Here is a 26,576-nt window from a genome sequence, read left to right on the forward strand (position 1 = left end):
TACGGGAGTCAAATAGAAAGACCTGCACCTGGCGAGCCGAACCCGTCCTGGGATTTCCCGGCACTAAAAGCCATACGACGTTTCATTTCACTGCGCTGTGTAACGGGAAGTGATGAGTCGACGAGATGCAGATAAGCTGGGCGCGCCTGCCGGCCAACCCATGAGAGAAACTCACTGTATTTTCCTACTTGAAGGGTATTTCTTCACTCGAACTTTATAGTGACACTCTGTCTTCAATATTACTTTCTTCAAATTTTTCGAGTTCTCGTTTGTTTTTTGAAAAGCGGAGAGATACAAATTTGTTTAGCCCATTATACGACAGAAGTGATTTCTTAAATTCCAACTGTGGAATGTTGAACTTAGACGAGTAAACACTGTAAACTCGACGTCACTAAAGGATGACTACATTTAGGGTGAAAAACGGACTTTAATAAGCCGAGCTGAGTAGTTCAGACGGTAGAGAGATGGCCTTCTGAACCCAAGTAGACGGCTTCCAACTCAGCTCAGTCCCATGTATTTGAAGGTCAGTCAGCCTCGTGTCGGTAGATTTACTGGCACGTAAAAGAATTTCTGCGGGACTGAATTCCAGCATCTAGGCGTCTCCAAAACACCGTAACAGTAATTAGTAATTAGTGGACGTAAAGCCAATAACATTGATCGTATATTAGAATTCTCAGGAAATGTACAACAGAAGTTTTGTTCATCACAAAATTATAAAGCACGACAAATTCAAATGAGAAGTACTTGTGATATGTAACGTTATACCAATTAACTAATTATTATTTTGTAATAATAATAAATATTCTACGCTGGTATATTAAAATTTATTTGAGCCTCTGTCGCCTAGACAGCAACGCGCTGGTCCCTCACCATTGGGTTGCGTGGTTTAAATCCCGGTCACTCCATGTGAGATTTGTGCTGGACAAAACAGAGCCGCGACAGGTTTTTCTCCGGGTACTCCAGCTTACCCTTTCATCGTTCTCTCCAGCAACACTGTCCTATATCATTTCATCTGTCAGTCATTAATCATTGCCCCAGAGGAATGCGACAGGCATCGGAAGCCGGTTCCTATCCTTGCCATTCCTGACCCGGTCGAATAACTGGAAACAGGCTGTGAATTATGATATTATCATTTACTAGTAAATGTACCCGTGCTTTGCTACGGTATTCTGAATTGTATACGGATTTCTACGTAAATTACTGTTCGCGCAGTAAGTAAGATTATAATAAATCGCATGTCTCTTAGCGTCTAGTGATGGGACATTCGATTCATTTTACTGAATCGATTCATTTGATTCCGTTCACGTTACTGAATCAATAAAGTGATCCGATTCACGGCTCATTGGTCACCGCTCCTACTGCATCTGTGTAGCATTCAGTGCTCGTAGCTGCCATCTGGTCTTCATACTATGAACTCCTTTTTAGAAAAAATGCTAGTTACTCTAATACATCGAAGGTTTCCGGCGACGCAGGGTGGGAAAGGTTAGGATTAGGAAGGTAGCAGCCATGGCCTGAATTAAGGTACAGTCCCAGCATTTCCTGGTGTGAAAATGAGGAAACTACGGAAGACCATCTAAACGGCTGCCGACGGTGGGATTCGAACCCACCATCCCCCGAATGCTAGCGCATAGCCACGCGATATTAACCGCACGACAACTCGCTCAGTCATTTTTGAAGAGATGTATTTTTCTATCAGCTGAGGATTTTTGAAATCATCATATTTTGTATAGGCTACCCGAGACGTACAGTAGCCCGCTGGTTTTCTGATTCAACATACTGTTATTGTGTCTGTCCACATATGATTGAAGTCTTGTGCAACGATGTGACATATGAACTGAGAGAATACTGAGCCGTTCTTCCCAATATAAAACAGGTACTTTTGAGTGGTCATGAGCATGACTCATAGTCATAGGGCAGGCTAGAGTCGAGTTTAATTGTCAAATGTCAACTAAGTTATAATACTAAGATTCATTAAACTAATAAATAGTATAACCTAATAGCCTACCTACTTACTAGCTACTTCAGAATTATGTTGTGACTACCTTTTTAACACTGCAAATAAATCCATCTATTATTTAAACCTCCCTGTAAGAAGACAGGGAATGCAAATGGGTATTATTTTCAAATGAGCTGAGCTCGAGAGTCCATTATAGCATACGATTCTTTCAGTGTAGCATGGCTCACTGTATGTCTCGCTGCAGTGAGCCGATAAGGAGCCGTGTGTATCTTGTGTCTCACTGAGCCGTGCTCGTTCACGATTCTTTCCGTGTGCCATGGCTCACTGTATGTCTCGCTGCAGCGGAAGCTCGGCTCTCCGCGTGTCCAGTGAGCCGATAAGGAGCCGTGTGTATCATGTGTCTCACTGAGCCGCGCTCGTTCACGATTCTTTCGATGTGCCATGATTCACTGTCGCTCTGCACCGGAAGCTCGGCTCTCCGCGTGTCCAGTGAGCCGATAAGGAGCCGTGTGTATCATGCGTCTCACTGAGCCGCGCTCGTTCACGATTCTTTCGATGAGCCTGATTCACGGTCTTGCTGTAGCGGAAGCTCGACTCCCCGTCAACGTCCAGTGAGTGTGCCACTCAGCACTGTCCGCTGGGAGTAAGCTGAATCGTGTGCCGTGAGCTCGCCGTTCCTGTGAATCGATTCACTCGAACACTTGAATGAATCGATACACTGCTTGGAATCATTCATTCAGTAGCCAACACTATTAGCGTCATCCTAGAAACATCATGGAGAGATCCGCATATGTGGTTTGCGATGAGAGGTGCGCGTTGGGGAGTTTTGATGATAATGGCAGGTCACGTTGTCTACTGCCATTCACAATCGAGTTCGGGAGTTTCTACTATAGCGGCAAGCTCACTTGCCTGCAGTACTGCTATTCACAAGGGAGATGGGGAGTTTTCATTATGAAGTCAGGCCGTTTACCTAATGACAGTCACAATGAAGTCGGAGAGACTTGATTATAATCTAGAAAGGCAGCTCTATCTAAAGTATAAGGGATCAAGATACGACAAAAAGTCATAAGACCAAACTTGTAGATCTCTCCCAAATGAGCAGCGATCGCGCTTTCAGTTTTATTATTCTACTTACCGTCTAGCTACCAATTAGTACCCCGAAACGAAGATCTGCACCGTCATTAAAATTTCCTTCATATTTCGATATTTTTTGGGCCAAAATGTTACACATTTGAACAGCTTGGAATTCTTCCTCAAAGGAAACCGTGTCCAGGTTTCGGAATCAGCATTCGCATACATCCGGAGAAATTAAGCAAGAAAATAGTACAGTTAAGAAAGTCGACATAATTGAAAATTGGATAATACCTGAGGACAGATACGAAACCTAAAAGCCACTGATACGGTTTAGAGTTGGCCTAAAACGGTAAATATCTGAACAACTGGCAAAATAAACGAAAGTACAGACAGTAGACCCCGGCAACTTTATTTATAAGAGAGTATAGATTATTTAATGTATCCTTTGTCTTTTTTTTTTACTATTGATTTACGTCGCACCGACACAGATAGCAAAGGCCTAGGAGTGGGGAAAGAAGTGGCCATGGTGAGAAAACGGGAAACCACGCAAAACCATCTTCAGGGCTGCCGATAGTGGGGTTCAAACCCACTCCCGGAAGCAAGCTCACAGCTGTGTGCGCCTAACCGCACGGACAACTCGCCGGGTAAGTCTCTTCTTTTATTCATTAAACAGTTGCGGTGTTTCGTTTGCACACTGTAAGGCACGTAAATTAATCAATGCGTTTCTCATTTTCCATCTGGAATTTTTTTTTATTTGCTAGTTGCTTTACGTCGCACCGACATAGATACATCTTATGGCAACGATGGAGCAAGAAAGGGCTACGAGTGGGAAGGAAGCGGCCGTGGCCTTAATTAAGGTACAGCCCCAGCATTTGCCTGGTGTGAAAATGGGAAAAACCGAAAACCATTTTCAGGGCTGCCGACAATGTGGTTCGAACCTACTATCTCCCGAATACTGGATACTGGCCGCACTTAAGCGACTGCAGCTATCGAGCTCGGTATTTGGAAACGTAGCAACCCTACTTGCGAGATAGCTGTGGGACGGGACCAGTCTTGTCGTACACCTGACAGCCGTAACGTAAGGTCACAAGTGCGTGTCGATTGTATACGTGTCCTTAGCTGAATTTCATCTCAATTATTGAACGTGCTGGCCTATTGAAGTATTCCCTTCTTGCACAGTGCACGACAGAAGAACTAATTATTAAAGAAGCAGTTCGCTCTTCATGTCAGGCCTGCCAGCATGCACGTAATGAATGATACATGCTGGCAGGAGTCGGCAAGTCCAGTTTAGTGTGGGATTACGAGAGTAGTGGAGCACTTCATGCTGCTTGCCGCTCAGCTTATCAAGTGCGGTTTGTGTTCAACTTCTCTGCCGTGAGCAATGAACTGCTAAAAGTGAACAGTGTTACCTCACCATGTTCCGAATAACGGAGGACAAGAGTAAGTACAGTTTCACTTTACTTAAGGATAACCTTGAGTCAACTCAGTATTAGCGAGTCCCGGGTTCGTTTCCCGGCATGCCTGGGGATTTTTTTTACAATTTGTTTTACGTCGCACCGGCACAGATAGATGTTATGGTGACAGTGGGATAGGAAAGGGCTGGAAGTGGAAGTGGGAAGAAAGTGACTGGTGGCCTTACTTAAAGTACAGTTCCAGCTTTATTTTGCCTGGTGTGAAAATGGGAAAACGACAGAAAATGATCTTCAGGACTGCCGACAGGGGATTCGAACCCACTACCTAGCGGATGCAAGCTCACAGCTGCGCGACCCGAACCACACGGCGAACTCGCCCTGTGCTGGGGATTTTAACCGTGTTAGGCCAATTCCTCTAGCTTGAGACCTGGATTTTTGCGATCGTTTTAATTCACATCTTCATTTACATGCGGCACATTACACTACGAACCGCCCCAGAAACACGCAACAACGGATACTACTGCTAAATGTGTTCATTCCTCCCTGAAGGGAGTAGGCGTTCCTCCTTAGACGGTGACGCCATCTCTCAGGCCAGGAGATTTGTATCGGAGAAGCTGAGGGGTGGTTTATACTATGAACTGTCCCAGCATTCGCCTTAGTACATGAGAATGTTAAACCACGGAAAACCATTCTCAGGACAACTGACGGTGGGTACCAGCCCCTATCCGTCTCCCGAATACAGAGGCGTCGAACCACGGAAAAGCCGTTGCCACCCCTCCTATACTCGGTTGGTTGGTCGGAGTGTAGAGCTGTCGGCCACTTGTGAGCGGAGACCCACTCTGCATCCGCCCACCCAGTGAACGCATCCCTCCCGATCAGAGCTCTGTAAATCCGTACGCTTCATGACGGCACGAACGGGACTGCGGACAGACATGAGGCTACGAGAGATCTGTGGAACTCCACATGGAGCTCTCGAGCTGTTTCTTGTGCATGTGTCTTGGTTGTGAAATATTGAAGTATTTCTTCACTGATGTCAGCGTTGAACTCCCGAATCTATAAGATCATACCGTTCCTTTTACAATGTTTAATGTTTCACATTAAGGTTATTTGAAAGGAAGATGTCAAATTTCCCTTTGGGAAAAAATTAAATGTTCGTAAATATGTATTTCAATAAACGAAGCTCAAATTGGTAACAATTAATTTATTTGCATCTAACGAATCGTTTTCGAGAGACATCTATATGGAATGGGGAGTGGACAAGTGGAGGAGAAACTGAGTCAAGGCCTATGAAACTATCACGAACGAAATAATCAGTTCTCTTAGACTATGATAAGATGAAGCGTTTATTAATGAAAGAGCCTTCTATATGTCGCTCAGTCATGGCCATCCGTCAATACTTCACATCACAACCTGTGCGGTTGCTAGGTAACATCGCGTCACATATTATTCTGTATCGCTAATTTCGTGACGCAAATTTTCAGATGATCCTTAGCCATAAGATATATTTATGTCACCAGATATTTCACAGTGTTCAAGATTATCCCTTATGCTGTCAAAACCACCGGCAATCCAGCTCAGAAATTCCGTCATGTCCTGCACTCAGATCCATACTACATCTAACTCGTCCAGTTTCCTGCACTATCCAGCTCTCTCTCAACCCGTTCCATCCCACGGCGGGACACGGACCAGCCTTCCTTCGCAGATCTCTACTCCACATAGGGCAGCTGCTAGGGAAGGCACCCGACCGATAAACTGTGCGTAATCCACATGTAGCTGGGAAAAGGCCAAGAAGAAGAAGAACTTGAGTAAAATCTGGATGAACTTCAACCAAAAATGCCTTGTTTTGTAGGAGGCACGGCTGATGAACTATGTTGTAGGCTATACTTGGTGTTCCGTCCATTCTCCGCTCCAGTGCTGCCAGGTCTCCGATATTTTAGGCCGCCTCGTGTCCATGACCGTTAAGGAGAGGTGGTGATATACAATTTCTAATCACTAGATTGCGTGCCAAAAGCCTGCATTAAATTCCAAACCTCTCCGCAGTGTTCATAAGGAATGAGGGCATATGCCGCTGTTCATGGTGATTCCTCCGTCGGATGGAGACGTTAAACATTGCACATTGATTTCGAATTGTGGTTCGTAATTTAACCCTGGCGAGTGTAGAAATCTTACCCCAGAATGTACGGGTAGGATATCTGCCTCTTACCCAGATGCCCTTGATTCTATTTCCGAGAGGAACTGCAAGAGGTAACTCAGTGAGGTACTGCTCATATGAGAGATAGCAACCCGCTTGTGAATCATAAGAAGAAAGTCGTCACACTAACGGTGTACTGTCTCATTATCTACAGGCTGTCCGACTCGTTGGCTGAACGGTCAGCGTACTGGCCTTTGGTTCAGAGGGTCCCGGGTTCGATTCCCGGCTGGGTCGGTGATTTCAACCTTAATTGGTTAATTCCAATGACACGGGGCTGGGTGTATGTGTTGTCTTCATCATCATTTTATCCTCATCACGACGCGCAGGTCGCCTACGGGAGTCAAATAGAAAGACCTGCACCTGGCGAGCCGAACCCGTCCTGGGATATCCCGGCACTAAAAGCCATACGACATTTCATCTACAGGCCATTTGGTTGCCATGGTTTCTGAAGTGTCGTGCCTGAATTTGGGCTTCCATCGCAGTAGGCTTTGGTTGCCCGTGTTCTAAATTAGGTTAACTTCTATCCAAGTCTGATTCGTCAACCACAGATGTTCATGACGAGAGCACGGCCATAATTGTTGGTATAAGAGCAAAACAAGAAAGTCTCATAAAAGAGAGACAGAGTTCAGACCTCTCGTCTTAAGAAAGACAAGGGGCATGGAGGTCTGGAAGTGAAAGACTCCTTATATCTGGAGGCGTGAGAAAACAACAGTTAACCAAGCAATGTCGGACGGGAGAGACGACTGAAAGAAGTCTTGTTCAAGCAATTGGATGGACTGTCGAACTAAACTGAAGTCCCGTAGTTGCCACTCAATTTGACTTTATTTTTCTGTTGTTGGTTGGCAATTTCTCAAAAGAACTGCGATTGCCTGTGACAGTGACATTATAGAGTGTTTACTTGGACCTGAAATAATAACTCAGTGAAATGTATTTTGACCGAAGGAGTTGGCCGTGCGGTTAGGGGCGCGCAGCCTTGAGCTTGCATTCGGGAGAAAGTGCGTTCTAACCCCACTGTGGGCAGCCCTGAAGATGGTTTTCCGTGGTTTCCTGTTTTCACACCAGGCAAATGCTTGGGCTGTCGGTGCGACGTAAATGTAAAAAATAGTATTTCAAGCAATCACCCCGAATTTCGGATAGATGCCGCTATGGGCAGAGCTAGAACTCATAGAAGTCTGCTAGTTGTTGTGATTTGATTCTGCATGGTATATAGATGCGAAGGGGGGAAACACTGGCATTTAAATTAGAGAAAAATACATATTTTCACAAAAAAACCATGGCACTACAGCCCTTGAAGGGCCTTGGCCTACCAAGCGACCGCTGCTCATCCCGAAGGCCTGCAGATTACGAGGTGTCGTGTGGTCAGCACGAAGAATCCTCTCGGACGTTATTCTTGGCTTTCTAGACCGGGGCCGCTATCTCACCGTCAGATAGCTCCTCAATTCTAATCACGTAGGCTGAGTAGGTAAAAATCCCTGACCTGGCCGAGAATCGAACCCGGGGCCTCCTGGTGAGAGGCAGGCACGCTACCCCTACACCACGGGGCCGGCCATATTTTCACAAGGGTAAGAAAATTAGCCTTGAGATACGCAGCATTTAAGAAGTTCGAATGTCGACACGCATAGTGCTCATCGTACGAATCGTTTACGCACTCAGCCATAGAGTGGAGTGAAATCATCTTTCTTGTCTCTAAATTTTCCCAATTTCAGCACCAAAATTATTACCGTTCTGAACCCCAACATATAACCCGCAGTTCCGTCGATTATTGGAGGGATGTCGCACGTAGAACAATTTCATAGCACTGACAAGAAGTAACTTGAATGTTGTACAGGATGCATCCGTGATGATGTTGCAAACTTTCAGCGATGGTGGAGGACGGCAAATGGATCACCTTGAGATGAAGAACCATATTCCGGAAACGATCGATTCAAAAGTTAAGCAAAATTCTACTCATTTAAGTCCATTTACATAATAACCTCGTTTATCCGGATTAAGTGGGACCTGAACTGATCCGGATTATCGAAATCCTGATGATGCGGAAAAAATAAAAAACAAATACAGTACATGTTATATAATATATTAACATAAGTTGTACAGTAATACCTTTCTTCAATTGTACAAAAAATATAAGAACAGTTTTCGTACATTTACGACTCTGTTTTATGCACTAAAGTAATGTGTGAGCCTTTTCTGTTTTACATTCGTATAGCGTTTACGCGCAGCGCGATCAGGAAGACGTTTTACTAACAACAGTTCTGCCGGTGTGGTTTCAGTCAAGGATTCTAAATAGGCCATCAGTTTGTCCAGCTGCGTTGTTGCATTTCCATGAGTCACTGTTTCTTCTCATGGAGCGCTGGTATCATTTTCGAATTCACCAACACTCTCGTCATTACCTGCCGAGGAGCAAAAGGCAATCATTTATTCATCCGTCATTATGCCTGAATAAGAGTCATTTTTCAACCAGTCATTTACGTCGTTCACATCTACGTACGAGCATCCAGGAATGCGTGCAAATGTGTCAAGGAACTCAGAAGAGTCCACGGTTTCCCATCCTCAATTCCAGGCGAACGCCGGGATGGTAGCTTTGATAGACCACGGCTGACTTACTTCCTAATCCTGTCCTTTACTATCCTTGGCGGAAAAGACATTCAAGAAGAATCGATCCCGTAAAAGAAATACTACCGAGCTCGATAGCTGCAGTCGCTTAAGTGCGGCCAGTATCCAGTATTCGGGAGATAGTAGGTTCGAACCCCACTGTCGGCAGCCCTGAAAATGGTTTTCCGTCGTTTCCCATTTTCACACCAGGCAAATGCTGGGGCTGTACCTTAATTAAGGCCACGGCCGCTTCCTTCCCACTCCTAGCCCTTTCCTGTCCCATCGTCGCCGTAAGACGTATCTGTGTCGGTGCGACGTAAAACAACTAGCAGGAAAAAAATACTGTACAAGTAAAAATATTTTTTATTTATTTTCGATCCGGATAAACCGGAGATCCGGATTAATGAGGTTCTTGTATACCTGCACGAGTTCCACAAGCTGCTCCATTTACAGTCGGAGATATCAACCGATTTTTGCTTTTACGTTTTACTGCCGGCCGCAGTGGTGTGGTGGATACGGCGTTGCATTCCCGTTGTGTATAGCAAGGAAACCAGGAGAACTCACAATAAACGCGCGCTTGCTTTTCCATGGCTGTTTACAATACGGCCATTTGTAGGTACTGTGCAATTTTGTCGAGTTCATTATTTGTCTTCCAACTCCACTCAACGTAGAACAGTCTGCAGAAACAATGTTAGCATTCTTTCACATTGAACATTCTTCTGAGCTTGGCTTGCCCTACTATTTAACGGATAGCTGTTATCAGCTCTGCTTCCAAAAGTAGAAAGCAGGGAATAGCGGAAGTGCTGATAACCGATAATTGCGGTCGAAGACCATAACCTTGAGAGCACCAACAGTTTATACACACACACATATTATTGCAACAACAAGGTCACTCGACGGAATTCTCACTTCAACTTGGTTCAAATTAAGTACTGAAATTGTAGCTCCAGGTAACAGCTCGTCTTCGAAGTATTATGGATCATCAGCTGTTCGGTTGATACAACTGACTTCAATTCAATACTGACTGCATGACACGCTTCGTACTCAAGATATCAAGATACTACTACCAAATTATTTTCATCCTTCCTTGAAGGGGAAGGCGGGCCTCTTAGGATGTGACGGCGTCTCTGAGGCCAGGAGATTTTTTACGGTTAAGTAGATGTTCGGAAAAGGTGAGGAGGTTGGCGGCCGCGGCCTATTCTGTGAACTGCCCCGGCATTCGCTTTATTGCAGGAGAATGGAAACACTTGGGAAAACCATCTTAGAACAGCCGACCGTGGGCACCAGCACCTCTCCGTCTCCCGAATACAGCTGCGAAGAGCCACTGTAGAGTCTTGACCATCCCTCCTCTGCTCGGTTGGCCGGTCGGAGTGCAGAGCTGTCGGACCACGGACTACCCGACGCGCACTCAGCATCCGCCGACCGATCAAGATCTGCTACATGAGTCCTTCATAGTGAACTGTTACCCTCCTGGCTGTAAGTTAACGGGCAGAGAGCATATGATCACACGTATTAAGCACACTGAAATAACAAAGGTGTTTAATTTAAATTATATTCTCGTTTTGCAATTTGTTTCAATTGGAATGTTCTGAACCAAACAATGTCGACTTTTTGAGTGCTAAAAGCCTGGATTCATTTCCAAACCTTTGGAGGGTATTTATACGGAGTGAGGGCATATGACGCTGTTGGTGGTGATTCGTCCGTCAGATGGGGACGATAAGCCTTGAACAAACCCCTTGATGCTATTCCACAACAGTAAGCTACGTGCTGACATCGGGTTTTACTCTTCCCATAGCTCATCATCATCCCAGACACGCAGGTTGTCCACAGACAACATGTTCTCGGACACTCACGTCCATAAGATAATCAATTTTCCCTGATATAAGAATGTTGATGCAATGAGAGAAATGTCAGGTGTCATCCTGTACGGAGAAAAAATTAAAATCCACAACCTGTTTCCAGTCATTCTACCGGGTCAGGAATGGAATGAATGAAGCCCCATCCAGCGGTGAGGATAGGAATCGTTCCGGCTGCCGAAGCCTGTCGCAATCCTCTGGGGCAATGATTAATGACTGACAGATGAAGTGAAATACTGGAGAGTGTTTCTGGAATGAAAGAGGACAGGGCAAACCGTAGTACCCGAAGAAAAACCTGTCCAGCCTCTACTTCGTCCACCAGAAATCTCACAAGGAGTGATCGGGATTTGAACCACGGGACCCAGCGGTGAGAGGCCGGCGTGCTGCCGCCTGAGCCACGGAGGACAACCTATACGCAGAAGAAAGGGTCAATTTTCGTTCTGTTTATTTTTTAAAGGTTGAATTTTATAATTATTTAATTACTTCTATGTCTCATGAAATGTGCAGTCCATACACCCCCCCCCCAACCTACCATGGGTGTCTCCGTCTTTCTCCCACTCTCGTCAGTCGCTATCTCTCTCTCATTTGGGACTTGTTTGCTTTGGCACGACTCGTCTTAACGCACTTGGTATGGTCTGCTGTACTTCTTCCTTTAATGACTTTTCCCACACCTTTATGAACTGTGTCGCACTTGGCCCTGTTTCACGCCCAGATGCACTTCCTGACGCCTGCACTATGTGAAGGGATGTATTCACTGTTGCTTGTTCCAGTAGAGTGGTATGCTGTATGCTATTAAATTCCTCCACCCAACTGGGAATCGAACTTGCGACACTCTCATTCGAAAGCCTCCGGGCTGACCATTCAGCAGAGAAGCATAGTAATAAGAATGATAAGAATGAATGATTTATTAATGTTAAGACAGTAGTAAAACTCAGCTTAGTGCCATAACACCCTCACCGTGGCACTAAAGTCCTGAAAGGCCTTAGCTTATCAAGCGATCGCTGCTCTGCCCGAAGGTCTGCAGATTACGAGGTGTCGTGTCGTCAGCACGACGAATCCTCTCGGCCGTTATTCTTGGCTCTCTAGACCGGGGACGCTATATCACCCTTAGGTAGCTCCTCGATTCAAATCACGTAGGCTGGGAGCCTTGAACCAGCCCTCAGATCCAGGTTGAAATCCCTGTCCTGGCTGGGAATAGAACCCGGAGTCTCAGTGTAAAAGACAGGCACTCTACCCCTACACCACGGGCCGCCTTAGTGCCATAAGGAAATATCGAATTACTGATGGTCATATCAAGAAGTTTGGTAGACATTTGTGTCATTTGCAAAAAGTGTGTTATGTAAAGGCAATTATTTTGGGTTGAATCTTTTGCTATTGCAAAGTGACTTAATGAGGGTCACACAGCTTCCAGTTCGATATGCACATCAACACCATGAATACCGACAATATTGTCACGTATGAGATAAGTTCCTCTACTCAACAAAATAAATTTCATCGTGAGAGCTCCTTCGTCTGCTTGTTGATTGATTTGTTTTTGTTTACGTCCACATTTTTGCTTATTTCATTGCTTGATGTGTGTTCCTTTATTTGTTTCATGCTGTGTATGTGTGTGTGTTAGTTCATTAACTGATTGCTTGTTCCATTGCTTGTTGCTTCTGTCCTTCTCTTTGATTTTATTTCGTTTGTTTGCTTGTACCATCACATAGCGTTTACTTCCATAACTGAACGGAACATTTCGACATTTTCGTTGACAGCATTGCTACTGGTATGCTTATTTTACTCTCATATACAATCAGAACTTCGACAAGAATGCTGAAGACATTTCCTGTTGGAAATCGCCGTCATAACGCGTACCTAAACCGTAGTATCGAATCCTAAAGTAGGGTCTATATATTATTGGAGCCCGCCTCTGTGGTGTAGTGGTTAGTGTAATTATCTGCCACCTCTGGAGGCCCGGGTTCGATTCCCGGCTCTGCCACGAAATTTTGAAAGTGGTACGAGGGCTGGAATGGGGTCCACTCAGCCTCGGGAAATCAAATGAGTAGAGGTGGGTTCCATTCCCACCTCAGCCATCCTGAAAGTAGTTTGCCGTAGTTTCCCACTTCTCCTCCAGGCAGTTGCCGGGATGTTACTTAACTTAAGGCCACGGACGCCTCCTTCCTTCGTCCTTGTCTATACCTTCCAATCTTCCCATCACCCCGCAAGGCCCCTGTTCAGCATAGCAGGTGAGGCCGCCTGGGCGAGGCACTGCTCATTCTCCCCAGTTGTAGCCCCCGACCCATTGTCTCACGCTCCAGGACACTGCCCTTGAGGCGGTAGAGGTGGGATCCCTCACTGAGTGCGAGGGAAAAACCAACCCTGCAGGGTCAGCAGATTAAGAAGTAGAAGAAGAAGAAGAAGAAGATACTTTATTTGAAATGTTTCAGTGTAGTTCCCCATTTCAACACCAGGAAGTAAAAATATGACACTGCAGTCGTTTAAGTGCGGCCAGTATCCAGTATTCGGGAGATAGTAGGTTCGAACCCCACTGTCGGCAGCCCTGAAAATGGTTTTTCGTGGTTTCCCATTTTCACACCAGGCAAATGTTGGGGCTGTACTTTAATTAAGGCCACGGCCGCTTCCTTCCAACTCCTAGCCCTTTCCCGTCCCGTCGTCGCCATAAGACCTATCTGTGTCGATGCGAAGTAAAGCAACTAGCAAAAAAAAAATATATATATATATGACACCTTTAACATTGGCCACGGTAGCCTTCTGGAAATTACAAACATAGCCACCAGATATTTCCATAAAGCATACATATGACACACCAGATCAGCAATAATATAAACTGCCAAGGGTGGTTTAGAAATGTTCATTACATTAATAACATCACATTCTATCCTTCTAAAACTTCCTAAACTCGAACAAGTCTATGTATACAAACAAAAGATGGACATAGAGTGGGCTGCATATCCAGACGAAGAGTACAAAATGAAAGCCATTGTCTGCCCATTAGTATCCCACCCATGACTCATCTCACATGCATCATTCCGAGATGTCAAAATGACGACGGAAATTCTGCTGGGAAGTTGGAGTGCGCTGACTTAATGATATCCAAAGAAGAATGCGCATTACTTCGGTCATTGATTATTAAGAATTTTTTAGCGATCAGTGCAAGTCAAGCTCATGAACTTATGTATTTTCGACAATTCTAAGATTTTAATATGCTTATGGTAAAGCAACGATTGTTCTTACTTCGTTCAAAATGTTTTCGGTCAAGATTACACACCTCCTATTAGCATGAGAGTATAGTGATATTTTTCATTGTTTCTTACCAGGGTGGAAGTGTTTCGAATCCTGGGCAGTCTCTGTGGAATTTCTGGAATGAAAGTTCATGTCCCTGAGATTCGGATTCCACGTATAGCTGTATGTCTTAAGTCTTGTTTGCTTCCTCTGTTCCCTCTTGCGAAATTATTTATGAATACAAAAATAGTATTTGATCAGCCAGAACTCATACACACTGTAAGGCCATGATGGCTATGGTGTCATAGTCTTCTCAGAAAACAATTTATTATTTCAATGGTCAAGAACAAGAACTGAGGAGTTCGCTGCAAGTACCCCGAAAAATCATAGTTGCCGATCATTTCGGAAGTTAGTGTAAATAACCGCTGAGATTAATTATGTTCATTGACTACTGAAACAAAACGAGATATTCAATTATATTTACCTTTGTAAAATACCAACTGAATTATCTTGGAACCATTTCATTTAGAGGAGAATCGGGTAATATGGAATACCATTTACTTTTGGCAGTATAACTTCTTACCGAAATCAGTTATGAAATATAAATAAATATGGTTTGAAAATTCAAATAATTAGCTAAGATTCTCTATATTTTTAAATTGTAAATTGTTAATGTCTTCACGTCAAAATTATTTCTTTCAAAAAGTTGCACTTGGTGGGTAATACGGAATAGTCGACCAATATGGAATAGTAGGGTAAATAATATGTAAATTAAAATACAGCTTCAATAAATTCTTTCAGTTATATTTAAGGAACGTTCTTACAGGTGGACGTACATAAATTTTAAAAAATCGAAAGAATAAAATTGGTAATTAACTTAAATGATGATCTGTATACACTAATTATTCAGAGTTTTCTTTTTACAGTCACTTGTTCTTTCAGTGACAAACGTCACAGATGCAGAAACTGAGATCTATAGGTAGTTAAATGTTATAATATACCAGGATTAATGCAATTAATTTTAATTAATTTTAAACCTCATTTTACTTTGCAACTAAAACAGTATTCCATATATGCCGACACACCATGTTCGAATTAAAGGATTCGTCATGCCATAAACTTTGCACAACAAGGAAGTTACACTGGTGTAGCAATATAAGCAACTCTTGTACAATATGTAACATTGGATTTCCCAGGACTAAACTCAGTGTTGGTAATTAATAAAAGCCTTAAAAGAATTACCTGCAAAAGCTTTTCAAATATGAAAAACAAATATTCTTGCTCCACGCACTAACCTCACTCACGAGCATGTCGAAACTGAATACAAAGCATCATGAGAACATTTACCGTAATTCGACGAGTTTCCACCTGAGAGGAGTACCTTACAGGCAAGATATTGTGGTATTCCATATTACCCGATTCTCCTCTACTACTAAATTAACTAAATGAATAACTATATGTTACGGTGACACCTGCCTTTTAAACATTACATTCAATTTTTGTTAATGACACTCCCTGACTAAATGGTTCGAGCCTGGCCTTGTGTCCACAGGATCCCTGGTTCGACTCCCGGCTGATCCGTGGATTATAACCTTCATTGGTTAATTCCAGTAGCTCGGGGGCTGGGCGTGTGTGCCGTCTTCATCATTAGAATTCATCATAGTTAGGACCCCCTACTCATAGACACGCAGGTCACCTATGCGGCGTCAACTCGAAAGACCTGCACCAGGCGTCTTCGGAGCTCACACGCCATTATATTATATTATATTATATTATATTATATTATATTATATTCAGTTAAATTTGGGTTTAATAACCAATAATATTGAAGTGGCGTGGACCATTTACTTAATGTCTTTTAAATATACAGTTAATGCAAAAACTATTTCTATTAGGTTTAATTTGGTTTCAGATCATTTATGTGGCAAATAAAATGAAGGAATAAACATTTGTTTAATTAAATTATATAGATATCTATGCTAGAGCCATAAGACCAATCTGTGTCGTGCGACGTAAAGCAGATAGCAAAAAAAAAAAAAAAAAATACGCACTATCGCAGAACTTCAACTTCTCTTTCGTGTCCAAAATGCCTGTAACAATTAGTGGCTTAAATGTGGGACATATATTATGGTAAGCAGAAAGGTACGCACGATATTATGAACATAAGGGATGTAGTATATAGGAGGCCTTTCCAATATCTAGATAAATAACCCTAATAGAATTAAATAGACCCATCCCCTACTTCCGAATTACCAGAATTGGGGATAAAGTGATCATTTATTGCAATACAAATGATTGAACGGTTTTGTTACAGTTATTGCACTATTTTTTTCATTAGGCCTACTACCATAATATTACTCACTAATTACACCCGATCTCTAAATTTTAGTTTCTGAGATGTTTTTTATTTATTTTGCCCCAGACGTTAACATTGTTATATACTGTAGTCTAGGACAACATGTATCTTATCCCTATTCATTCGTGTTACTGCAAGTATTTAATTGTGTCACTAGTTTGAACAATATTATCCTTACCGTACAATAGACATTATGAATTAACTGAATTACTGTACGAATGAGTGAATGGTTGAATTGCCTGATTGTATTATATTAATTACCTAATAACTGCCAAATACTTCCAACTATAAATAACCATCCTTGTTGACGCTAGAAGTTTAAATTATACGCTACTCTACGATGTCAAAATTACAATCAGTTGACAAGAAAATATAATATTGCTCTCAATTAGCCAATCAGATATCTACTCCATCCTTGCTGACTACTTCAAAGTACATACAGTATTTACCTGATCCATACCGCTAAGCGGAGCCTCCGTGGCTCAGGCGGCAGCGTGTCGGCCTCTCACTGCTGAGTTCCGTGTTTCAAATTCCGGTCACACCATGTGAGATTTGTGCAGGTTTTTCTCCTGGTATTGCGATTTTCCCTGTCATCTTTCATTCCAGCAGCACTCTTCAATATAATTTCATTTCATCTGTCAGACATTTATCATTGCCCCAGAGGAGTGCGACAGACTTCGGCAGCCGGCACATTTCCTACCCTCGCTGCTAGATGGGGCTTCATTCCATCCCTGACCTAGAAAACAGGTCGTAGGTTTTCACTTCATACTGCTAAGCCGTTGTAAAAATATGCATGATTCTATACATAAGTTACTTACTTTATCTAATATACACTGAGAAGCCGTTAAAACAATTAGAGTTATTCAGCACAGCTACCTATAACAAACTGTTTAGTTATAAATATCACTGTGATTCGGTACATACCAAACTGTGAAGAATTTGTTAAAAAATTGTCACGAATCAGCACATAGGTCCCACCTGTTGTGTTCCTTTTCTTCTTCTTTTTCTTCTTAATCTGTTTACCCTCCAGGGTCGGTTTTTCCCTCGGACACAGGGAGGGATCCCACCTCTACCGCCTCAAGGGCAGTGTCACTACCTTCGTGCTGTCCAGGCCGTACTGTAACGAGCGCGGGAAAGCAATCAGCTGATCGTTAGGGGGGAAGTTTAGCACATGAGTTAGTAGAGTTAAACATAGAATTTCGCAGTTTTATTGACATTTTTAACGATCGCCGCATATTCACTCAGATATATGTGAGAATGAGTCGTCATCGACTGCATTATTAAGTGGAAAGTCGTTAATTAGTGAAGAAAACTTAGTGTGAGCGTGTATTTATATGAAGCTATAGGTTAAGAAGATCGTTCTTCAGTGTTTTAATTCTGTAGTTTATTTGTGTAAAGTTACATTTATAGTGTAAAATTGAGTTAGTGTATTCTGTGTTTTATTATTGACCACGATTTGTATATACTTGAATTAAGATGATCAGTGAGGGAAATCACCATGCCTAAGAGTTGCTGTGTGCCTGGCTGCAAAGGCAATTATAAACAAGGAGAGTACACTCCGGTATTTGTGCTTCCTTCTGATGAAGAACGAGTTATGAAAGAAGGCTATTCCCAGGGAGAATTTAATAGTTAATCACAACACAGTTGTGTGTATCTGTGTATCAAGCACTTTCCTGAAAATCACATCCTGAAAGAAATAAGTGTCTCGTCCAGATGGCGAGTTAATTTTTTTATTATGTCATTAACATGGGTAACATTAGGTAGGCCCTATAGTTTTATGTAATCAGACCTACGGCTTATCTGAATTCGGTGTATTTGAAAATGCAAGTCTTATTTATGAGTATCACCGAGCTCGATAGCTGCAGTCGCTTAACTGCGGCCAGTATCCAGAATTCGGGAGACAGTGGGTTCGAACCGCACTGTCGGCAGCCCTGAAGATGGTTTTCCGTGGTTTCCCATATTCACGCCAGGAAAATGCTGGGGATCTACCTTAATTAAGGCCACGGCCGCTTCCTTCCCATTCCTAGACCTTTCCTGTCCCATCGTCGCCGTAAGACCTATCTGTGTCGGGGCGACGAAAAGCAAATAGGAAAAAAAAAAAATTAAAAATAAAAAAATATGAGTATCAAACAGCAGTGTGATTTATGTAAATCTTATCTTCTGACAGATTCAGATCTTATTTATGAATTACCTACAGAAGTAAGATATCTGAATTTCCTAAATCGAGGGGGCTTAAAGTATCCATCAGACATGTCAATAGAACTTCGAATTGAGGTGTACAAAGTATTTTGTGTGTTAGTGTCAGATACATATAAAATGGTATTTCTGAATTCAGACGATCCTAAGTGTGTCACAAAATCCTTGGCTTTGGAGTCAATGCAGTTGGCAGATTCCCTAATCATTTGTGACTGCGGGAAGAAATTGGAAGACCTGGCCGGACAGTGTAGGACTATGTATATATATGAATATATTATATATATATATAATATATGAATATATTTTTAAATAACTTTTCCAAAATTCACACCGACTTGTGTATTCAACAAAGTGCTTCAAAGAGAGCAGACCTTCTCCATGCTGGTGTAACTTCCTGTAAGAGGTCCAGGAAAGCTGCAGTGTTCATGGAGTGGAAACAGTGAGGTACAGAAATAATTTATATTTGTAATAAATAGTAATGGTAATTGGCTGCATGTTTTCTGTCAGTGTGTATGATGTGAACGTTCCAGTTGACCAGAAAATGGATAACATCGCAAGAATATGTCTCAAAGTGTTAGGCTGTATTCACGCAAACGAACGTATATACGCGAGAAATAGAACGTTACGGAGAAGGATATGCATTGTATGTCAGAATTAACAAATATTTGAGGATAGGTTTTGGTTTTATAAGGTGTTAACAGTTCTTTAAGTAATTTAAACGAGTGTGTTATTCAAGCGGAGCGTATGCGTATCGCCTTCAAGTCCCCCCCAAAGCGTGACGTCATCAGAGGTGCAGTACGGTCTGGACATTACGAAGGCAGTGGCAGTGTTCTGGAGCTTCATACTTTGGGTCGGGGGATACGACTGGGGAGAATGACTAGTACTTCGCCCAGGCGGCCTCACCTACTATGCTGAACAGGGGCATTGTAGAGGGATGGGAAGATTGGATGGGATAGGCAAGGGAGAGGGAAGGAAGCGCCCGTGACCTTAAGTGAGGTACCATCCCGGCATTTGCCTGGAGGAGAAGTGGGAAACCACGGAAAAACACTTCCAGGATGGCTGAGGTGGGAATCAAACCCACCTCTACTCATTTGACCTCCCGAGGCTGAGTGGACCCCGTTCCAGCCCTCGTACCACTTTCCAAATTTCGTGGCAGAGCCGGGAATCGAACCCGGACCTCCGGGGATGGCAGCTAATCGCGCTAACCACTACACCACAGAGGCGGACTGTGTTCCTTTTAATGTTGAAAACATTTCTTAGCAGACAAAGTAGGGATTCCCAAACTACGAAACAGGCAAAATTAAGCAATTTCCAAAATTGTGCCGAAATCTGAAGGGCTAAAGGGCCAGAAAAGGATTCATATTATGGATCTTGGACATCTCTATCACACTAAAAGTCCGGCTCCATGGCTAAATGGTTAGCGTGCTGGCCTTTGGTCGCAGGGGTCGCGGGTTCGATTCCCGACAGGGTCGGGAATTTTAACCATAATTGGTTAATTTCTCTGGCATGGGGGCTGGGTGTATTTGTCGTCTTCATCATCATTTCGTCCTCATCACGACGCGCAGGTCGCCTACGGGAGTCAAATGAAAATACCTGCATTGGTTACCCGAACTTGTCCTCGGACACTCCTGGCACTAAAAGCCATACGCCATTTCATTTTTCATCACACAAAAAGAACAAATGTCGAAAATCACTTCCGGCCTAAATGCAGTTCCTGAAAAACCGCCTCAAGTCGCTTGTTTCTTTGCTCGTTTTCCTTTTCATTTAAATCCTAGCCATATTAACTTATTTACATAATTATTTCTGTAATGTGTTCCTTGGTTGAATACCCTCAGGCGTCTTCGATTTTCTTAAAAATGTCCACACCGAATGTAGTTATAAGTGTGTAAGTGAAACTCTGCATTGACTCACATTAGCGCTCCTAGTGATAAAAAAGGAAAACTGCTAATCTAATCGACCGGATAACGATGATTAAGAAAAGGACGGTAATTTTTAAGAATAAATAAAGAATATATTCTCATACTTTTATTATACGTAAAATTCGTAGAATATTTTCGACATTCATTTGTGGATTTTTGGTGAATACAGTATTTTTGCATCTGTCTCTTAGCACAGGCCGTATGAAAATGCAGCTTTCTCCGAAGTCTCGGTCTCATTACACTATGGAAGCTGATGAGGTGTGTGCGATGCTGAGGAACAATATTCGTCTGAATGTTATGAACAGTGCTACTCTTATGGTCAGAGATACCGTAATAGCAATTTCTGTCCCACTGAGGAAAGCAATTATAAAAGACCCCACACCGCATCTTGCTTACTACGCCATATTATGGCGTGGCCATTGGTTTCTGCAGATTCACAGTAATGGCGTGCTTTCCGGTCGTACTATTTGAGGATCCAAACAGCCATCAGGCTGATAACCTGGCGGACAATACATAGCCGAGTAGCCAATATCTTCAAAACGAGACCGCTAGAAGACAGAAGAACAAGATACAAATTATTATTATTATTATTATTATTATTATTATTATTATTATTATTATTATTATTATTATTGTCTGCAGAAAGGTATAAAACGGCAGGGAGGGATTAAGTTAGGTGGAAATGTAGTAAGCAGTTTGGCCTATGCTGACGACTTGGTCTTAATGGCCGACTGTGCCGAAAGCCTGCACTGTAATATCTTGGAACCTGAAAATAGGTGCAATGAGTATGGCATGAAAATTAGCCTCTCGAAGACTAAATTGATGTCAGTAGGTAAGAAATTCAACAGAATTGAATGTCAGATTGGTGATACAAAGTTAGAACAGATCGATAATTTCAAGTATTTAGGTTGTGTGTTGTCCCAGGATGGTAATATAGTAAGTGAGATTGAATCAAGGTGTAGTAAAGCTAATGCAGTGAGCTCGGAGTTGCGATCAGCAGTATTCTGCAAGAAGGAAGTCAGCTCCCAGACGAAACTATCTTTACATCGGTCTGTTCTCAGACCAACTTTGCTTTACGGGAGCGAAATCTGGGTGGACTCAGGATATCTTATTCATAAGTTAGAAGAAACAGACATGAAAGTAGCAAGAATGATTGATGGTACAAACAGGTGGCAACAGTGGCAGGAGGGTACTCGGAATGAGGGGATAAAGGCTAATTTAGGAAAGAACTCGATAGATGAAGCTGTACGCATAAACCGGCTTCGGTGGTGGGGTCATGTGAAGCGAATGGAGGAGGATAGGTTACCTAGGAGAATAATGGACTCTGCTATGTAGGGATAGAGAAGTAGAGGGAGCCCAAGACGACGATGGTTAGACTCGGTTTCTAACGATTTAAAGATAAGAGGTATAGAACTAAATGAGGCCACAACACTAGTTACAAATCGAGGATTGTGGCGACGTTTAGTAAATTCTCAGAGGCTTGCAGACTGAACACTGAAAGGCATAACAGTCTATAATGATAATGTATGCATGTATGTAAATTATTATTATTATTATTATTATTATTATTATTATTATTATTATTAACAAATACATCGCAATTGCGAAATATTCCGTTGGCAGTGATCAGCTTCAGTAGTGTGATAATAAAGTAAAGTTCAAACAAAATTACCTCAAAATAACAATAACAACAAGTAATTCCATGAAAAGAAATTATTACAAGTAATACAACTAGTTTAACATTCTAAGTCCAGCATCATCATACCAATTTACATACAACTTAAATATTTCCAGTGCTTAACACTGCAGCTTTCAATACTGTAGGCTGAGGTTGTACAAATTCACATGTACATTAAGTATTTCAAACTTTTATACCGTGACTTACAACAACTACGACAAAAAAGAGTACAATAGGCAATTCCAAGGAAAGCAAATATTACAAGAAATACTACAAGATTAACATTCTGAATCCAGCATCAGCATAGGCTTTATGAATTCACACAGAACTTAAGTATTTCCAGTACTTAACACCCTCTAGTACAAATTCACATCAATCTTAAATATTTCAAAAATTTACACTATGTCTTACAGTAAATTGAGCGGTTCAGTTATTAATTATCGTAGTTTTGTAAATGCAGCACGTTCATGCACAAATTCACACACACCGTGAATAATTCAGATGTCTTAATACTACCATTTACAGTGGGTTGAGCGTTGCATTAAAATATGACACCTTCACATAGAAATTTACACACAATTTAGAGAATGATTGGGTCTGTTCTTAATTACTTGAAGAGGTCTTATTGCTAAACCATTTTGGCACTAAAAAGCCACGAGGTCTGCCGTCTCCACTCTCATCAGATTTATTCCGACGGAGATTCAATAATTGCTTATAGATTGGCTCTGTTCGCCAGCTGCTTTCGTTCTCACGTCCACTGTAGCACCTGGTCTTGCACTTTGCCGGATGTGGGAAAGTGATTAAAGTACTCTCCCGTTTCCTTCTGGATGATAATAGCTGGACACATACTTGGTATGGACCCTAGATTTTATCCATTATTATATCGGTTTCTCAGGTCATAGAAAAATGTTGTTGGTTTTGTAGATTAGTAAACTATTTCGCATTTTCTAGGGATGACTATTATTCTCTTGGCCATCACCTTTGTTGTCTTGGGTCGGCACTTACAGTACGTGGATTGAGCCCAGTTTTATGGTTGGACCCCCTCCTGACGCCACCCCTATGTGAAGGGAAGGATGTATTTACTATTACGTGTGTCTGTGATTGTTTGTAGTGTGATATGTTGTATGTGAATGAAAGTGTAATTAAGACGATCACAAAACCCAGTCCCCGGGCTAGAAGAATTAGTTAAACGCGGCTAAAATTCTCGGCCCAGGTAAAATCACCGGGGCTCTCTGAACCAAAGCTGACCATTCAGCTTGACTTCATAAGGCTTACAATACTATACGTTGAGCTTACTACTAGCTTAACAATACAACACCGTCATACACAAATTCACATGTACCTTAAAAAATTCTAAATTTTACACCAAGACTTACAGTAGTTTGAGCGGTCCAATACATTCTTTTTTTAGAATTTGATTTACGTCATACCGACACAGATGGGTCTTATGGCGATGAAGGGATAGGAAAGGACTAGGAGTGGGAAGGAAGTGGCCGTGGCCTTAATTAAGGTACAGCGCCAGCATTTGCCTGGTATGAAAATGAGAAACCATAGGAAACCATATTTAGGGGTGCCGACAGTGGGGTTCGAACCCACTATCCCCCGGATGCAAGCTCACAGCTGCGCGCCCCTAACTGCACGGCCAACTCGCCCGGTAGCATTAATACAGATAACTTTATCAGCTGTTGGTTAACCTTCGTTGACAGGTTAGTTCTTAATACACAAGGCGATAAGTGGCTGCACATCTCAACTAAAAACTGTCAGTTAGTGTAATGTTTAGAGCCCGGATGTATAGGTTTTTAGAGGTTGCAATACAAACTTATCGAAGCGAATAACAAGTAGATACTAGCCCAAACAACAGTTGCGCTTTGAGAGTTGCATAAGCATTTGGGGTCCGACCCCTACATGTTACGTTACTCTCGCTGCATTACAGAAGAGCGGACTAGACGACACGTCTTACCAGCCAAGTTTTAGGAGCTTGTTTGTCTGTAGGTCTTCACATTGTTTCCTTCCGATACTTAGGCATTCTAGTCAAGACTTTTAACTGATCGTTCCCCCATGTCCTTCTCATTTCGATAACCATCTCCACCATTATCTTCCAGATCAATACGGGCTAATGGCAATGCGGCTTTCAAGTTTATGAAAACAATCACGATATCGTTGCTTGTTGGTGCTTGTTGTTAAAGGGGCCTAACATCTAGGTCATCGGCCCTAATCACGTTATCAACCACCACCATCACCGGTTACTTCATTACGATGACGACTGAGAAATATCTATAAATCATAAGGTCTTTTACTGTCTCCTTTACGTCGCACCGACACAGGTAGCTCTTATGGCGACGGTGGGATAGGAAAGAGCCAGAAGTGGGAAGGAAGCGACCGTGGTCTTAAGTAAGGTACAGCCCCAGCTGTTACCTGGTCTAAAATGGGAATCTATGGAAAACACTCTTCAGGGCTGCTGTCCGTGGGGCATGAACCCACTATCCAATGAATGTAAGCTGATAGCTACGTGACCCCAACTGCACAGCCTCTTGCTCGGTAATAACACTTTTATTTGCCCACAATGTTCACACACAAGGACGTCAGGAATTAAAAAAATAAGAAACGAGATTTCTACTTCCTTGAGGTTCACTCAGCCTACTCCAAAAATGAGTACCAGGTTAATTCCTGGGGGCAAAGGCGGACCCACCAAGTGCCGACGTGCCTTTACCTTCCACTCCTCCAAGGGCCTTCATGGCCTGTACGGAGATGATTTTTAAACACGCGCACATAATGGGTCTGCTCCACATTTTGTGGTAAGATCCATGGACGGAAAGCATCGATGTTAAGTGACGTATTTTATATCCACCCTCTGTCCATTCGTCATTAATTATGGCTTCAATTGAGTAAAAACTCTTTCCATGTGTAACCTTTCTTCGATCTGAGGCGTTGCTGGAGATAAGAACTGTAGTCTTAGCTCTTCCATGTAGCATACCTCTCTAAACAACTCGTACACCACGAGAGAAGGGGTGTAAGCTACTAGGAGAGGCATAGAGCTCCGTTCAAATAAGTCGCCTACAACCTCTTAAAGCTTTCTAGCTGTTTCTGTCTGAAACATTGGCAAATATTTTCTAAGCCGCACCATGCTACTGGGCTGACTTGTGGCTGGAAAAGTTTAATGGCTGTTGGTAAAGGAAAACTTTTTAGGTGTTTTATTGTTATGTAATGGTTTTACGACTGTGTTGAGACGGTCAGTGACATACAGAATAAAGAAGTTGTAATGGGTTTGGAAAATTATGCCCAAATATTTAAATTGCTGTACCGATTTAACTCCTTGGTCTCCCACAGGGCCTATAGAATATTATATATCATCAATTAATCACTACTTAACTGCATTTTGGACAGTCGCCCAGGTGGCATATTCCATATACGTTGTTTTCCTAGCCTTTCCTTAAATGATTGCAAATAAATTGCTTTTTTTTTTTTGCTAGTTGCTTTACGTCGCACCGACAGAGATAGGTCTTATGGCGACGATGGGACAGAGAAAGGCTGGGAGTGGGAAGGAAGCGGTCGTGGCCTTAATTAAGGTACAGCCCCAGGATTCGCCTGCTGTAAAAATGGGGAAAACCACTTTCAGGGCTGCCGACAATGGGGTTCGAACCTGCTATCTCCCGAATACTGGATACTGGTCGCACTTAAGCGACTGAGAGCTATCGAGCTGGGTAAATTTTAAATTTATTGAACATCTCCCTTGGTAAGTTATTCCAATCCCTAACTCCCCTTCTTATAAACGAATATTTGCCTCAATTTGTCCTCTTCAATTCCAACTTTATCTTCATATTCTGATCTTTCCTACTTTTAAAGACACCGCTCAAACTTATTCGTCTACTGATGCTATTCTACGCCATCTCTCCACTGACAGCTCGGAAGATACCAGTTAGTCGAGCAGCTCGTCTCCTTTCTACCAAGTCTTCCCAGCCCAAACTTTGTAACAATTTTGTAACGCTACTCTATTTTCGGAAATCACCAAGAACAAATCGAGCTGCTTTTCTTAGGATTTTTTTTCCAGTTCATGAAACAAGTAATCCTGGTGTGGGTCCCATACACTGGAAACATTCTCTAGTTGGGGTCTTACCAGAGACTT

General features: G+C 42.5%; 1 protein-coding gene across 3 annotated transcripts in view; it reads left to right on the plus strand.

The window, feature by feature from the left end:
* Positions 1-26,576, plus strand: part of cpx (complexin) — a 633,066-nt gene that overhangs the window by 403,069 nt on the left and 203,421 nt on the right. For 2 of the 3 annotated variants that reach the window (XM_067151074.2, XM_067151075.2), the window contains exon 1: positions 4,170-4,471. The exons of the other annotated variant lie outside the window; for it this stretch is intronic. In XM_067151074.2, coding sequence (XP_067007175.1) covers positions 4,447-4,471 — 25 coding nt within the window. In that variant the 5' untranslated portion in view covers positions 4,170-4,446. Of the gene's footprint in view, positions 1-4,169; positions 4,472-26,576 lie in introns of those variants that run through there. 3 annotated transcript variants of the gene reach the window in all.

This window comes from Anabrus simplex, chromosome 7, assembly GCF_040414725.1.
Source record: "Anabrus simplex isolate iqAnaSimp1 chromosome 7, ASM4041472v1, whole genome shotgun sequence".
Taxonomy (NCBI): Eukaryota; Metazoa; Arthropoda; class Insecta; order Orthoptera; family Tettigoniidae; genus Anabrus; species Anabrus simplex.